This window comes from Tarenaya hassleriana, unplaced genomic scaffold (assembly GCF_000463585.1).
Source record: "Tarenaya hassleriana unplaced genomic scaffold, ASM46358v1 Cleome33, whole genome shotgun sequence".
NCBI classification, from domain to species: domain Eukaryota; kingdom Viridiplantae; phylum Streptophyta; class Magnoliopsida; order Brassicales; family Cleomaceae; genus Tarenaya; species Tarenaya hassleriana.
Genome location: NW_010966459.1, coordinates 153861 through 168390, shown reverse-complemented (window position 1 = coordinate 168390; position 14530 = coordinate 153861). Strand labels below are relative to the sequence as shown.

At 34.8% G+C, this 14530-nt stretch overlaps 2 protein-coding genes across 2 annotated transcripts; both read left to right on the top strand.

Annotated features, from left to right (window-relative positions):
• Positions 1 to 6577: 6577 nt before the first annotated feature.
• On the top strand, positions 6578 to 7812 carry LOC104821239 (transcription factor MYB44-like). Its single transcript, XM_010552045.2, has one exon. The coding sequence runs from the start codon at positions 6686 to 6688 to the stop codon at positions 7601 to 7603; it is 918 nt and encodes a 305-aa protein (XP_010550347.1). The 5' UTR covers positions 6578 to 6685; the 3' UTR covers positions 7604 to 7812.
• A 1438-nt stretch (positions 7813 to 9250) lies between these two features.
• On the top strand, positions 9251 to 14530 carry LOC104821238 (F-box-like/WD repeat-containing protein TBL1XR1). Its single transcript, XM_010552044.2, has 15 exons — positions 9251 to 9505; positions 10468 to 10613; positions 10718 to 10981; positions 11084 to 11354; positions 11469 to 11563; positions 11701 to 11747; positions 11876 to 12026; positions 12100 to 12163; positions 12341 to 12499; positions 12594 to 12715; positions 12910 to 12984; positions 13415 to 13468; positions 13550 to 13623; positions 13733 to 13807; positions 13956 to 14530. The coding sequence occupies exons 1-15, from the start codon at positions 9442 to 9444 to the stop codon at positions 14173 to 14175; spliced, it is 1881 nt and encodes a 626-aa protein (XP_010550346.1). The 5' UTR covers positions 9251 to 9441; the 3' UTR covers positions 14176 to 14530.

Genomic DNA, 14530 nt, shown 5'->3' with positions numbered 1-14530 from the left:
TATAAAAAGGGGCCTTTTGGAATTGGTTGTAGTAGAAAATTTCGCAGTTTGATAAATAAGAAATATAGTTTGCATTTCATAGAATTTATAGATATAATTCTACGATTGTTCAACTAGATACATTAAATGTATAAAAAATTATCTCAAACGAAATTTTTTTCGAAGTGTACTATTTATCAATATTTTATAAATTAGTTTTTGAAAATTTTTTAGAGAAAAAATAAATATTATTATAATATTTTAAAATTATGAATTAGTTTTTGGATTTTTAGCATATTAAAAGATTTTGAATGTATATTATTCTATAAATTATTTATACGATAATTATAAAATTAATAAATATTTTATTTATATTTATATTTGGTTTAAAAAGATTCGACGAAAACAAAGATAGAGATTAATTCAATATTTTATTCTAAAATTTTTAAACATTTTGGAAAATCTATTTTTTATTTTTATTATTATATCAAATATTATTGTTTAAAATTGTTAAGTTTATATATATATATTATGATTTTTTAAATATAATAAATTCATTATAAGGTGATTATTGAGCGAATCTATTACGAACTCATTAGTAATAAATTTTTATTAATCTTTTTCTATTCATTTATTATTGTTTAAAATTGTTATTTATATATCAATTTAAATTTTTGTTGACATTTTTTTATTATTTATCAAATAAACATTACATTGTTGTTTAAAGTTATCAAATTCATATTATATATATAGAAACTATACATTTTAAAAAAAATATCATAAATTTATTCTAAGTTAAATAGTGAGCAAATTTAGTCTGAACCCACTTTAATAAATTTCTATTAATATAGTTTTATTCATTTTTACAAAAATAACATCAAACAAAATTTGTTATTTAAATCAAATTTGAAAAGAAATTATAAAGGCTAAATTTTACACGTACAAAATAGTTTTTAAGGTAAACCTTCATTTTTTTTATTTAATATATATCAATATATAATTATAAATTTATTTATATTATAAATATTTTAATTTATCAATTTATTTATAAATATTAATATACATTTTCTTTATAAATCTTATTATATATTTTACTATTATTTTTAATTTCTCTCATACCCTCAATTTTTAATACGAGTTTATAATTTTTACTTTTAAACTTTAAAGATATTTATAAATAGACTTTTTAACTTTTTAAAAATATAATATAATTATTTAATTTTTTAAAATATTTTATATGAACTCATTAGTCTAATATTTGAAATTCATACATTGGATAAAAAAAAATGACATTATTAGTTTATACTTTTCAAAACAATATTCTTTATTTGTACTCCAAAAAATCACATATTAGAAATATGTTTTATTTAACAAATCATATTATATGCTAATATCAATTTAAATATACGATTTTTCAATAATTTCTAAATTTTTTTTCACAAAAATATTAAGAAAAAAATATAATTTTTTTTTTAAAATATCATTAATCTCGTATAGTTTTAAAATATTTGTAATTTTAAATAGATAAAAATAAAATAGACAGCATGATATTTTTAAGATAAAAAAGTATAAATCGTACGTTTACGATCTGATAAATACAAAATTATTTATATTTTAAAATGTTTCGATGAAAACAAAGTTCGAATTTGTTAAATACTTTATTTTATATTCATGGCGAATCTCGGTTCAAATTGTTGTAATAAATTCTCATTAATTTTTATTGTATTCTAGTCTTTTTTTTTTAAATAAATATCTTTATAAAATTGCCTAACAATAGTTTCTCAAATTCTTAATTAGAGTTTCACAATTGTAAAAGAAAATTTTATAATTATATTATTAAATGATAATTTCTTAAACATAAATAAATTAGATATTTTTTATTTTTGAGATACTCGTCTGTATTTATTTTTAAAATATCTAAATCTAAACCGAAACGATCAGTATTTTAATTTTATAACACATCCAAATTACTCGAATATTCAATTTTCAGAACAACTACTAAAGGAGCAGTATAACCATTTTTGGATATTTTTACTCCGTAATAAATATATCATATGCTTTTTTATACTTTGCTGATAGTAAAATTAAAAAACCGTCGGCGCCCCAAGAGAAACAGTTGCACACATCAGTGTCCGAATAATATTATTGGAGTCTGCTTTTGCACTGTTTATGACTTTGATGGTATGTATGTATGTATGTATGTATGTATGTATGTATGTATGTATGTATGTATGTATGTATGTATGTATGTATGTATGTATGTATGTATGTATGTATAGGTGTATGTATGTATGTATGTATGTATGTATGTATGTATGTATGTATGTATGTATGTATGTATGTATGTATGTATGTATAGGTAAAACGTCGATATAATCATGCATATTAAAATTCTCATTAGGCCGTTCGCATATAGGTCAAGTTTAACGCGCATTTTTAATATATGAAAAATACAATCTGCATTCCACTTTCCACGTTAGTTAGTGCGACCAAAAGTTTTTCATTGTACTTCATTAATAATTCCAACCCTCCCAATTAACTCGCAGCAAATACACTGAACCTATAATTATTGTCCCCTCACCCGAGTTCGAACCCACCTGGGCCAAACTTTATCAAAAAAAAAATATATATATATATATATATATATATATATCTTATATGTGGATGTATTGTCATTTTATCCATGGATATATAATGAATTCTCAATAATTATATAATTTTACACTATAAACTGTCGGTTCAAACGATTATATTATTTTTTGTATTAATTAAAATCCTAAAAAAAATTATTCTTGCGAGCCCCACCCCCTTTTTTTTACTGTACTGCTTTGTATTAGTTTCATAAAATTTACTTTTCTAGAGAATGCTGCGTTGAGAGTGGAATATTTTTCACTTATTAAATAAGTTGGTAGGTTATGAGTTCATTATTCGATAAACATATGACGGAAAGTGAGCACTTTTTTTCCGTCGATAAATAATAATTTTTGTGAATATCATAAGCTCGAATATTAATAAAGGCGTTACGTGAAAGACTTTTAGTTTTAGATCTTATGCGCGAAGGTTACCAAACTATGTCGTTTCACCATTTAATACTTGAATTAACTCACAAACGTACAAATTGAGTCATGCCACGTATAATTTTCCCAAACACACAATATACTCTTTCTTGGGACATGTATAGGAAGGAATAAAATTTAAAGTAAATTATCGATCATCGAAAGTGTTTGAGTGAAATTTTATATACTATTTATTGAGTCCAATATAAAATTTATTGGTGATTAGACTAATAAAATGCGCCTCGATTGATTTAATATATATATATATGTGTGTGTGTGTATAGATAGAGAGAGAGGAGAGATGGTACGTTGGTACGAAATGTCCATACGGCCTAAAGACAGTGGGACTTATACCACAGAATCTTTCATATCCCACGATCCCCATTCATTGTTTTGTCCTTTTCCCTTCCTCAATCCAAATATCAAAATGGTTATAACTTATATATTCAACAATGTTTTACTCACTCTTTTTGGTACGTCGATTTAAAATCAAAATTCTATAAAACATATTTATTATGTTACAACAAATGATTCAGTTTTACTCTAACTTATCCATAGAAATCATTCTCAATCCATGATCTTCAGTTTTTATATTTGATTCTAAGAAAACTTTCTCTAGAGTTGAATATTTTTGACATACTGTGTTCATTAATTAGATAAACATAAATTTTTTTTATATTTTCAAAATTTTGCGTATATTCAATCCAATTACATCTTCCACAGTCTGAATGCAGTTTTTTACAATAACTAAATCGCGTATATCATCCACAATTATGCAGTCAAACCGATCATCTTGAATGAAAAATATCAAAAATATCTTTATTTTACTTCTACATATATTTTTCTCTATACGTGACAATGAGACAAAAATGACAATATGATTATATAGTGATCACATTTGTAATCAAGATAAATTTAACATTATTAATAATGTGAATATCATATAATTATATTATCATTTTGTCACATGATCAAATCGGGAGGATGACATATGCAAAAATAATTTTAGCAAAATAAAAATATTTTGGATAATATCTCTTTAATGCCTAACTGCGATCCAATCACTTCAACCTTCTATCATTCAACCACTGTAAGGTGGGTGATCCAGTAGAATTTTATTAATTATATTTTTATTTTATTTTAAATCAACATAATGAACAAATAACAACGTATCGAAAAAAAAATCTATTATTAATCATATTATTATAATACTTAATATTAGAAAAAAAAAATTGCAGGAAAAAGGAGTGAAATCGAATGAACGTAAGTAGAAAACGATGAAAAACTATCTTAAGAAATCTAGAAGTTATAATGAATGGGCAAAAGCATAGCCACGTAATCCTAGTCGTACCGGAATGGCTCGTTTCATTTACAATGCACGAAGAACACGACGTTGAGATTGAGAGAAGGTGCAAGCATAAAAACTCTGACATGTCATTTAATTAAAGGCTGTACACGTGGAGACGATACAATGGTACACATAGATTTGGTCGCGACAACCATAAGATCTGTCCGCTGCGAAAAATTAACTGTTTTTTGCTAATTGCGGACATTTTCCACGTGCCCTTTTTTTGGTCCTTCTTTTTCGTGGAATCGCAATGATTTAGGAGATGTACATTGGATCCAGTTGTATATTTGGACGGTTTCTTTTTTCTTTTTTTTTTTATAACGGTATAACCCAATCAGAGTCTTTCGGATGCGGTGATAAACCATTCGATTCCACGTATTAGTCTGTAAATCATGTAAAACAAATAAACCATTCAAAAGATGATAGATTCGTTGGAGAGTGAAATGAAATCCATGATCTGTTGGAGAATCATGAATTTTTTAATCACTGAACCATACCTAAAAGGCAAAAATCATGTAAGTTGGTTCTGGTTATATTTGTTATATTACAAAAACATGTAATGGAAATACAAAAACAACTACGAAATGAGATTTTTTCCTATAATTTTTAATTGGAATATAAAAAAAGCGTAATTTCCGACCGAAGATGTTGCAAATACACACATGGAAAGAAAATTTTAAATTACGATGACTGTTTGATTATATTAAACTGCATGTGTAATTGGATGCAGGAATAAAAATATATTAAGAACAATTTAATTAGTTTAACAAACACACGTCACATAGTCTTTGCCCCGGGATTAGTGTAGGTATAATCGCACATAGGCTCTTTTCTATATTGGAATGAACCAATTAACTAATTTATCATCTTTGTTTTTTTTCCTATCCACCGATTATCATATAGTCTTTGTTTTTTTTCCTATCCACAAGACGGTCCAAAAGCATTTTCACCAAAGATAAAAATTAACTTGGTCAACAATAAAACATTTACGCATGTTACTACGAAAAAAAAAGATGAATTTGTATCAAGTTTTTGTTTAATAATTAGATCAATGGTTATTAACTTACAAGAGAGATGTTGTACGAATAAAAATATATTAAATAAAAAAAAGACATTTGATATGAAATGGGAGCTATATTCGGAGTTTATTAGTTTAATGGTGGGACCAAAGATTGACATATTGGAGAGTTTAGTTTAAAGGAAGCTTTGTTGTTAGACCGTTGGAGGAAAGATCGAGGGAAGGTGCGAAGACGTTGGGGCGCGTTACATTATAGGAATTAGGACCCTTGTGGGGCAGTTACCGACCTACCGGTACCGTACAGTTCAAGAGTCTACGAGTTACCGGCTATGTGACCGACACGTGGCGACACATGACTGGATGACTGTGGTTTACAGGCTGTTTTTTCCATTAAATATAAAAAAGCAGTGGTGATTTTTCCCGTTCCAATTCGGCAACCTATCTTGTCGTTTTCCGCCACGTCATCCACGCTATCTTCCTTTCCGTCTGCTTCTCTTCGTCGGTTTCTAAAACGGAACATCAATTAAATGAAATGATTACAGATTTGTAATCTAATTATGAAAATCGTATCTATATATACTTATACTTAGATATATGTAACGCAGTGGTACGTTTCCTTTGTTTCGCCTTTGAAGATACGTGAATTTTAATTTAAGTTATTTGAAGTAAATATAGTTATTTGAAAAGTCGGGAGTTACGGATTACAGGCTGTCATCGATAGTCAAAAAGTCAAACTATATTTAAAAAACTCTTTAGCCAAACCTAACCGTTATTAACTTATTGTCTTTATTTCAGATATTTATTTTATAATTTTCAAAAAACTTATTTCGCATCTCATCATGGAGCGAATATATAATAGCTTTCACAGTTGGGCTTCGTGATTTTGTCTCTTTAACTCCCACACCCGACGCGCTCAACCAGATCGTGAACCCACCGCCAGGTCTCTTCTTAGCGAGTGATTATCACGCGCCATCGTACAAATACTATGGGAAAAAGACAAAAACAAAGAGAAGAGGACAACATCGAGCAACGATATTGTGACGCGTGTCCCATTACAGCTGTATCCCAAAACCCTCAAAACCGCTTAGGTGAAAGAGGATAGCCATGACTTCTCTACCGGCTCTGCCAGTCTCCGGTTCCCCTCTTCTTCCCCCTGTATAAATATATTTTTCTTCTCCTCCATTCCTCGGAGTTCTCTCGTTCAACCGCAGAGAGAATAAAACAATTAAATCAAAAACCAAAAAAATAAAGATCGAAAGTTTGGACGGGCGAAAATCGAAAGACATGGTTGATCGGATAAAGGGTCCATGGAGTGTGGAGGAGGACGAACAGCTGCGTCGGCTGGTGGAGAAATACGGTCCGAGGAATTGGTCGGCGATAAGCAAGTCGATCCCTGGTCGGTCGGGGAAGTCTTGTCGGCTGCGGTGGTGCAACCAGCTGTCGCCGGAGGTGGAGCACCGTCCATTCACGGCGGAGGAGGACGAGACCATCGTACGAGCCCACACGCAGTTCGGCAACAAATGGGCCACCATCGCTCGCCTCCTCAACGGCCGTACCGATAACGCCGTCAAGAACCACTGGAACTCCACCCTCAAGCGCAAATGCGCCTTGTCCGGAGGAGGCCAGGCCGCTGCGGAGGAGCGTCCGACGAAGAGATCTGCAAGCTCGGGTTCCGGGGGTGGTCCGCCGGTCTCCACCGGGTTGTACATGAGCCCCGGGAGCCCGACGGGATCTGACATCAGCGATTCGAGCACTGTTCCTGTTTTCCTCTCGTCTCGTATCGGTCACGTTTTCAAGCCCGTGGCGCGTACTGGCGGCGTTGCGGTGCCTCCGGTGGGTATGTCATCGTCTTCGGGCGATCTGCCGACGTCGTTGAGCCTGTCGCTTCCGGGATCTGACGCCAGTGAGGTGTCTACAAACGCTAACAATGCCACAACTTCGAGCCACAATACGCTGCCATTTCTGCCATTGACGAACCAAGACGAAGCTCGAATCGTCGGCAATGGAATAGCGTTTGGCGGATTGAGCTCCGAGTTCATGGCGGTGGTGCAGGAGATGATAAAGTCGGAGGTGAGGAATTACATGGTGGAATTACATGGCGGAGATGCAGGGATCGGTGGTTTGTATGGTCCCGGCAATGTCGGATTCAGGGATAGTGGTATAATTCCGAGGAATCGGATCGGAGTTGGTAGGATCGAGTAGCGTGTAATGTTATTGCCGTACGGAGTTCGTACCGGAACGCCTGATCGAGGACGAGAATTAAAAAAAATTGGTTAAAAATGTACAGAGAAATCGAGTGGAGAAGAGACTAGAGATGGATATGTCTGTCGGGAGGCTAATGAATGGAGAAATGGAACAATAAAATTTCTCCGAATAATATCTGAGCTTCTCTCTCTCTCTCTAAATTCCAACACGTCCTAAATTATTTCTAAAAAAATATTAAAAAAATAATTTAATTGTAATATTTAATTTCTCTCAAAAAGTCCCCAAAAAGACTGTTTTAACAGCAAGTTCAGGTTTTTCAGTGAAAATTCAATGAAACCCGGTTGTTGAAACTAGGGATGTCAAAACGAGTCGAACTCGCGAGCCGGTTCGAGGTTGGCTCATTTTTTATCGAGCCGAGCCAAAAATATCTGAACCCAAATAAAAATAGGCTGAGTGAGCCAGCTCGCCACGAGCCGAGCCCAAACGAGCTAGCTCGGCTGGCTCCGGGGTTGGAGTAAAAAAAAAAATTTATGTTGAAACTTGAAAGTGTTGATATTGTTGGTATGATATTTTGATTTGGAGATAATTTTTTATGTATAGATTCGGATCTGATTATAGTTTTTTGTACATGGATTAAGATCTAATTGTATATGGATGGATTAAGATCTGAAAATGGTTTTTTGTACTTGGATAGATTATGATTTTATCTATTTGAAAATGATTTTTTGTACATAGATTGTGATTGTGAATATAAGTATGATTTGGATATATTGGTATGTTCTTTTTATGTTGATATATCATTTGAATATGATTTTATATAATTTGATATGATTTTTTTTAGGTATTTAGAAAAATATGAGCCGGCTCGCGAGCTAAGCGGTTTGGGCTGAGCCATGAATTTTCTAGCCCAAATAAAAATGGGCTTAACGAGCTGGGCTGAAAATGAGCTGGTTCGAAACGAGCTGGTCCGAACTGGTCCGAACCGGCTCATTTGACATCCCTAGTTGAAACCTTTCTTTCTTTTTTCTCTCTCGCAAAATTCCATGAATATGTTGGGTTTCTAATATATATAATGGGGTCTTTTTATTTTAAAAATAAAATAAAAAATCATATATTGGTTTGGACCGAGGGGTGCACATAAGCCTAATCACCTCTTGGGCCTCGTAACATTGGATATGATTTTTTCATTTCATCTACTTACAGTCTCAGTATGTCCACTTTTCACTAAACCCATTTTGATTAAACAATTAAAAAGTTAAACTTATTTTAGTAGGTAGCGTATCTGCTGTCATGGCACAAAAATCGTGGACGTAAAGAGGTATTTGATTTGCTCCTTTTAAGTGGCTCCTACTTCCTAGCTTATGTCTTTTGGAGACTGCTGTAAGATTGTGATCAACTATATTGTAAAAAGATTGTAATAAACTTGCACGGTTTATTTAAAAATATTGATTAATATACAAAATATAGTATTAAAAAACCTCTGCCGCTACTAGAATTCACAGACTAGGCCCAATGTTATTTTGGGCCAGGCCCAAATATGGATATCCTTACAGGCCTAAACAGCCCAGAATGAGAAATTGGAGCATATCATTAGAATCACGCCCCCAAAATTGCAAAAAATTACGTATACATGTATATTTAACTTGAAATCCGACAAAAAGAAAACAGGATTGTTCCGCCGACGCTTCATCGGGTGCAAAGTCCACCGTCGTGGCGGCTCTCTCGGCGAATTCACCGGCCGGAGATACCGTCTTCGCTTGAGGTCTTCCTTTTTTTTTCGCCTCTCTCTCGGGTTTAGTTTCTCTTGGTACGGTCGCTGAAGGCACGGCTTGACGATGATGTCTTCGCTCACTTCCGTCGAATTGAATTATCTCGTTTTCCGATATCTTCAAGAGTCAGGTTCGAGATAAACTCTTCGATTTTTGTTGCTTGGTTGTATGCTCGTGAAATTTCTCCTTGTATTTATTCATCGTGGCGTTTTCTAGGGTTTTTGCGGTTGGGTTTTCTAATTCTGAATGCTGCACCTGATGTTTCTGTGGTGTCTTAGTAGGGTTTTAGCTAGACATGGTACATGCCTTTGAGGAATTGCAGATTCGAGTGGTAGCGATGAATTGTCTTATTCGATCCGCAGATTCTGGATATTTGTAATTCGTATGTCGTATCAGAATTTTACGTGTTTGAATTTGTGGATATTTGCATGCTTTCAAGTAATTGTCCCCATTAAGGGTGACGGGAATGATATTTTGAAGCGATCCTTCCATAATTTGAGAGAATAATTAAAAGATAAAAGAGCAGTAAGGATCTTATAGCTCTGATTTTGCTAGAAAATAGGACTATGTATAAGAACGAGAATAGAGACATTGAGACTAAGAGAGGATAGGAGAGATGTTTCTTGTACTTGTATGTCAAAATAAGAACAAGGTACGAGCCAGTTATAGATGAAGAAAGTAGAAACTAGCTCTTGTAAACTAGTTGTTAAGATTGTGCATGGAGACTGACATTAACTATTGTAGTTGGATGCTTAGAGGACATTATTCTTTTGTTTCCAACAGGCAGTGGGCTTTATATGATCTCTAATTTTGTCAAATTCAACAAAAATGTGTTGAGGTTATTATCACTTGGAGCTCTCTGCGGGTTCTCAGATATGCTTATGAAAAAATCCCTTTAGTTGTTATTGTCTTTGTTCTGAAATGGTATGTAAAGAACTCTTGTCCGACTGCTTTGTCCGGTTAATGCTCGTCCGATTTATGTTTGTGGGCTTACAGAACTCAATATTGGCATTAGATGGGATGTTCTAGCCGGCTAATTGAAGTAGTGGTTTGATGCTTTAACTTTCTCTTAATTCTGTCCTCATTCTGCAGGTTTTACGCACTCTGCATTTGCTTTAGGTTATGAAGCAGGGATAAATAAGTGCAACATTGATGGGAATATGGTTCCACCCGGCGCCCTTATCAGATTTGTTCAGAAAGGAATGCAGTACCTGGAGATGGAAGCAAATTTGAGCAATGTCAGTACAGCTCTCATGGAGCAGATTGTTTTTTTATTTCGTACTGGCAGTCTTGTGAGTTTATAATGAGGTTAGCTAAGTCGTGTTCACATTATTGTTTTCAGAGCGATGCTGAAATGGAAGAGGATTTCTCATTCTTTCAACCCTTGGATCTAATCACAAAGGATGTAAGTGAATTGCAGCAAATGCTGAGGGAAAGAAAGAGAAAAGATAGAGATAGGGACCGAGACAGAGATAAAGATAAGGGGAAAGAAAAAGAAAAAGAAAAAGATAAAGAGGTTGAACGAGAACATGAAGGAGACCGTAGCCGAGTAAAAGAGAAGGATAGGCATGAGAAGCAGAAGGAGCGAGAAAGGGAAAGGTCGACAGTTTTCAGAGGAACGAGATCTACAAGAGGGAAAATGATTCTTTTTGACAGGATTACTTTCTTAAATTGGATTTATTGCAGTTTCATCTTTCTGTTCCTGGAGAACTACGGGGAAAGAGAGAGGGAGAGGGAGAAGATAGAGAGGGAAAGGGAGCGGGACAGAGAAAAGGAGAAGATAGAGAGGGAAAGGGAGCGGGACAGAGAAAAGGAGAAGATAGAGAGGGAAAGGGAGCGGGACAGGGAAAAAGAGAAGTTGGAGAGGGAGAAGGAGAAGGGACGAGAAAAGCAGGGTGAAGATCCTATGGATAGGGAAATGGCTATAGACCAAAACGATAAGGAAAATGCTGGGGATGCAGAGCATGGAGCTTCTACAGGTATTTCTTTGTGTTCCTTAAGATTCTCCAGTTTAAGCTATGCTGATAGTTCATTAGGTGCATTCTGCTGCGTAACGTTTCAGTGCACACTTCAATGTTTCTGGATTTATGCAGGTGTAGAACCTATGGATGTTGTAATGACCTCTACATCTCAGACATGTGACGTTCCTACTTCTGATGTAATGGTTTTGGCAGGGCATGATTCTGAGGTATTATATTGGATGGTTTTAGCCTTTCAATAGGCATGCTTATTAATTGTTATGCATCATTATAGGTATTATTATATGTAGTTATATATTTCACCGTTAAGCTAAGATCTGATTTGCTATCTACGTTTTCTATACAGGTCTGTGCTTGCGCATGGAGTCCAACGGCTTCACTTCTTGCATCAGGGTAAGTACCCTTACTGATAAGGATGAGGTTTTTTTTGGGGGCAAAATATTGTGTCTTCTGGTTGTGTCTGTTTATATATCTGTTGAAACAAGAGTTGAACACTATTTATTCATGTTGCAAAATATCAGGTCCGGCGATGCTACAGCACGTATCTGGACGATTCCGGAAGGTACATTCAGATCTGGGTCGCATAATGGTCCTCTAAATGTCCTGGTGTTGAAGCATGTAAAAGGAAGGACAACCGAGAAGAGCAAGGATGTGACAACTCTTGACTGGAATGTAAGTTCCACCGTTTTCTTATTGACATTTATCTTCTTCCGTTAGTATGTTGTCTGACTTTCTGAATCTCCAGGGAGAGGGGACTTTACTTGCCACTGGTTCATGTGATGGTCAAGCAAGGATTTGGAATACAAATGGTATGGATTTCTGGTCAGTTATATGGCTTAACATCTCGTATGAAATATTTCTCCTTCGTGAATCAATCTTTACCCATTCTCTTATATTATGGTTCGTAATAGTCGCCCTAGAATCTACAGGATGGTTTCCCTCTATATCAAATTTATCTCCATATTCGTACTTTTATACTTTGTCAGGTGAGCTGAAAAGTACCTTAAGCAAGCACAAGGGCCCCATTTTCTCCCTCAAGTGGAACAAGAAGGGCGATTATCTCCTAACTGGAAGTGTTGACAAAACTGCCATTGTATGGGACGTAAAGGCAGAGGAGTGGAAACAACAGTTTGAGTTTCATACCGGTACTGGTATTTGATTAAGCAATGGTTTGAATCCAGTTTCTCATGGATACAATGATATTTTTATGGCCTAAAACCTCTAGCTTTATATGTTTAGGCCCAACACTTGATGTTGATTGGCGCAACAATGTATCATTTGCAACAAGTTCAACAGACAGTATGATCTATGTATGCAAGATTGGAGAAACCCGGCCTGTCAAAACCTTTGCTGGGCATCAGGTTCTCTCTTCTTATTAAAGCTTTGTGGCAAATCTTATCATCTTATGTCTTTAACTAGCTTCCTCTAGTCATTTATGACAAAATTCCCAGTTCAGTTCCTAATTGAATGGAGTGGCTCATAATCCTTGATTATTCTGAAATTGGTTTACAGATATCTCACGTTACTAAAATTTTGGGGGATTTTGTAACATTAGGGCGAGGTTAATTGCGTAAAATGGGATCCAACCGGTTCGTTGCTGGCCTCGTGCTCAGATGATATTACTGCCAAGGTTCGTAGCTGGCCAACTTCTATCTAAGCTTCAAAAGTTTCATACACATCTATTTTTAGTTTAAATTTGCATCCTTCTATCCATGAACATCATCGTTTTGATAGATGTGGGTGGGATGAACATGTATGGTTTACGTAGATTCATTGAACCTAGACTATAGTAATAAGGGTTGTTTTGGCTGTTAGTATTAGTTAGTAGATTAGATAGAGGAGAAAGGGATCATGCAGAAGTTTCAGAAAGGGTTAGGGTTTGTTTGGGGAATGAGAGTTGGGATCCTCTCATAAATCAAGATCATCCAAAGTTGTATTCAGGTTTCGGTGAGGAATAAAAGCTCGATTTGTGCTGGAAAGTTGAGTTTCAGATCCTGAACATTAACACGTTTCTTTCTGTATATTTGCATCTTATCCTTAATCTGTTCATCTTTCTTCAGATATGGAGTATAAAACAGGACACCTTTGTTCATGACCTGAGAGAGCATTCCAAGGTAATTCTTACAAGACTGATTGGAAAACCTTTCTTTTTGAACAATAGCTTCTAAGGTTGATTTTGTTGACTCCACTTGCAGGAGATTTATACTATAAGATGGAGCCCGACTGGACCTGGAACTAACAATCCAAACCAGCAGCTAATTCTTGCGAGGTAAAAAAGAAAAACTACATCCTTTGGATCAGACACTTATCTCTTTTTTTTTGGTCTCTTCTTTCTAAATGTTTCTGAAACAAATGCAATGATGTGTTGAACATGTTAGCGCATCATTTGACTCGACTGTGAAGCTATGGGACGTGGAACTTGGGAAGATGCTTTGCAGCTTGAATGGACACAAGTACGTTAAGAATATGAATATGATTAAGGCTTTTTCACCCTCGGCTGGATTTGCTTCTTTTTTTTTTTTTAAAGATCCTTCGTATCTTTTTATATAACAAGTTTATTATGTACTGATAATTTCTGATAAAAAAAATAAAATATGGAAGGGAACCGGTGTATTCAATAGCATTCAGTCCGGACGGGGAGTACATAGCTAGCGGGTCACTGGACAAGTCGATGCACGTTTGGTCCTTAAAGGATGGGAAGATCGTCAAGACTTACACAGGCGAAGGCGGCATTTTCGAGGTTTGCTGGAACTCCGACGGCTCCAAGATCGCCGCCTGTTTCGCCGACAACACCGTCTGCGTCCTCGACTTCCGTATGTAGCCAACACCCAAAAAAAAGGTTCTATATATTATATTTATTGTCACCATTCTATGTTTTTAGGGGCTCTTAGTTAGAACTCTGTGTAAGTTTCTTCTCTCTTATCATCTCTCGTCCCCAAACTGTTGCAATCAGACACAACAGGTCCCTCCCTGCTTCGGACAGAAAATATTGTTGGACACTATGTACTGAAGTTTCTTACCGTGATCCACAACCACGGTAAGAACCCTAGTTTGGGTAAAGAGCGTTATCAAAAAAAAAAAAAAAGTGTCTTACGATGATGACGTAATCCATGACGTGATAGGATTGTGGGCATTGAATGTTTTGCCAAGGAAAAACAAGTGTGTTTATCCTGTCC

Bases quoted from the DNA above. Each gene is read 5' to 3' on its own strand.
- LOC104821239 (XM_010552045.2), top strand. From the start codon at position 6,686: ATGGTTGATCGGATAAAGGGTCCATGGAGTGTGGAGGAGGACGAACAG.
- LOC104821238 (XM_010552044.2), top strand. From the start codon at position 9,442: ATGATGTCTTCGCTCACTTCCGTCGAATTGAATTATCTCGTTTTCCGA. The intron at 10,982-11,083 runs GTTTTCAGAGGA...CTGTTCCTGGAG, and splicing joins GAGAAAGGGAAAGGTCGACA to AACTACGGGGAAAGAGAGAG. The intron at 12,500-12,593 runs GTACTGGTATTT...TTATATGTTTAG, and splicing joins ACAGTTTGAGTTTCATACCG to GCCCAACACTTGATGTTGAT.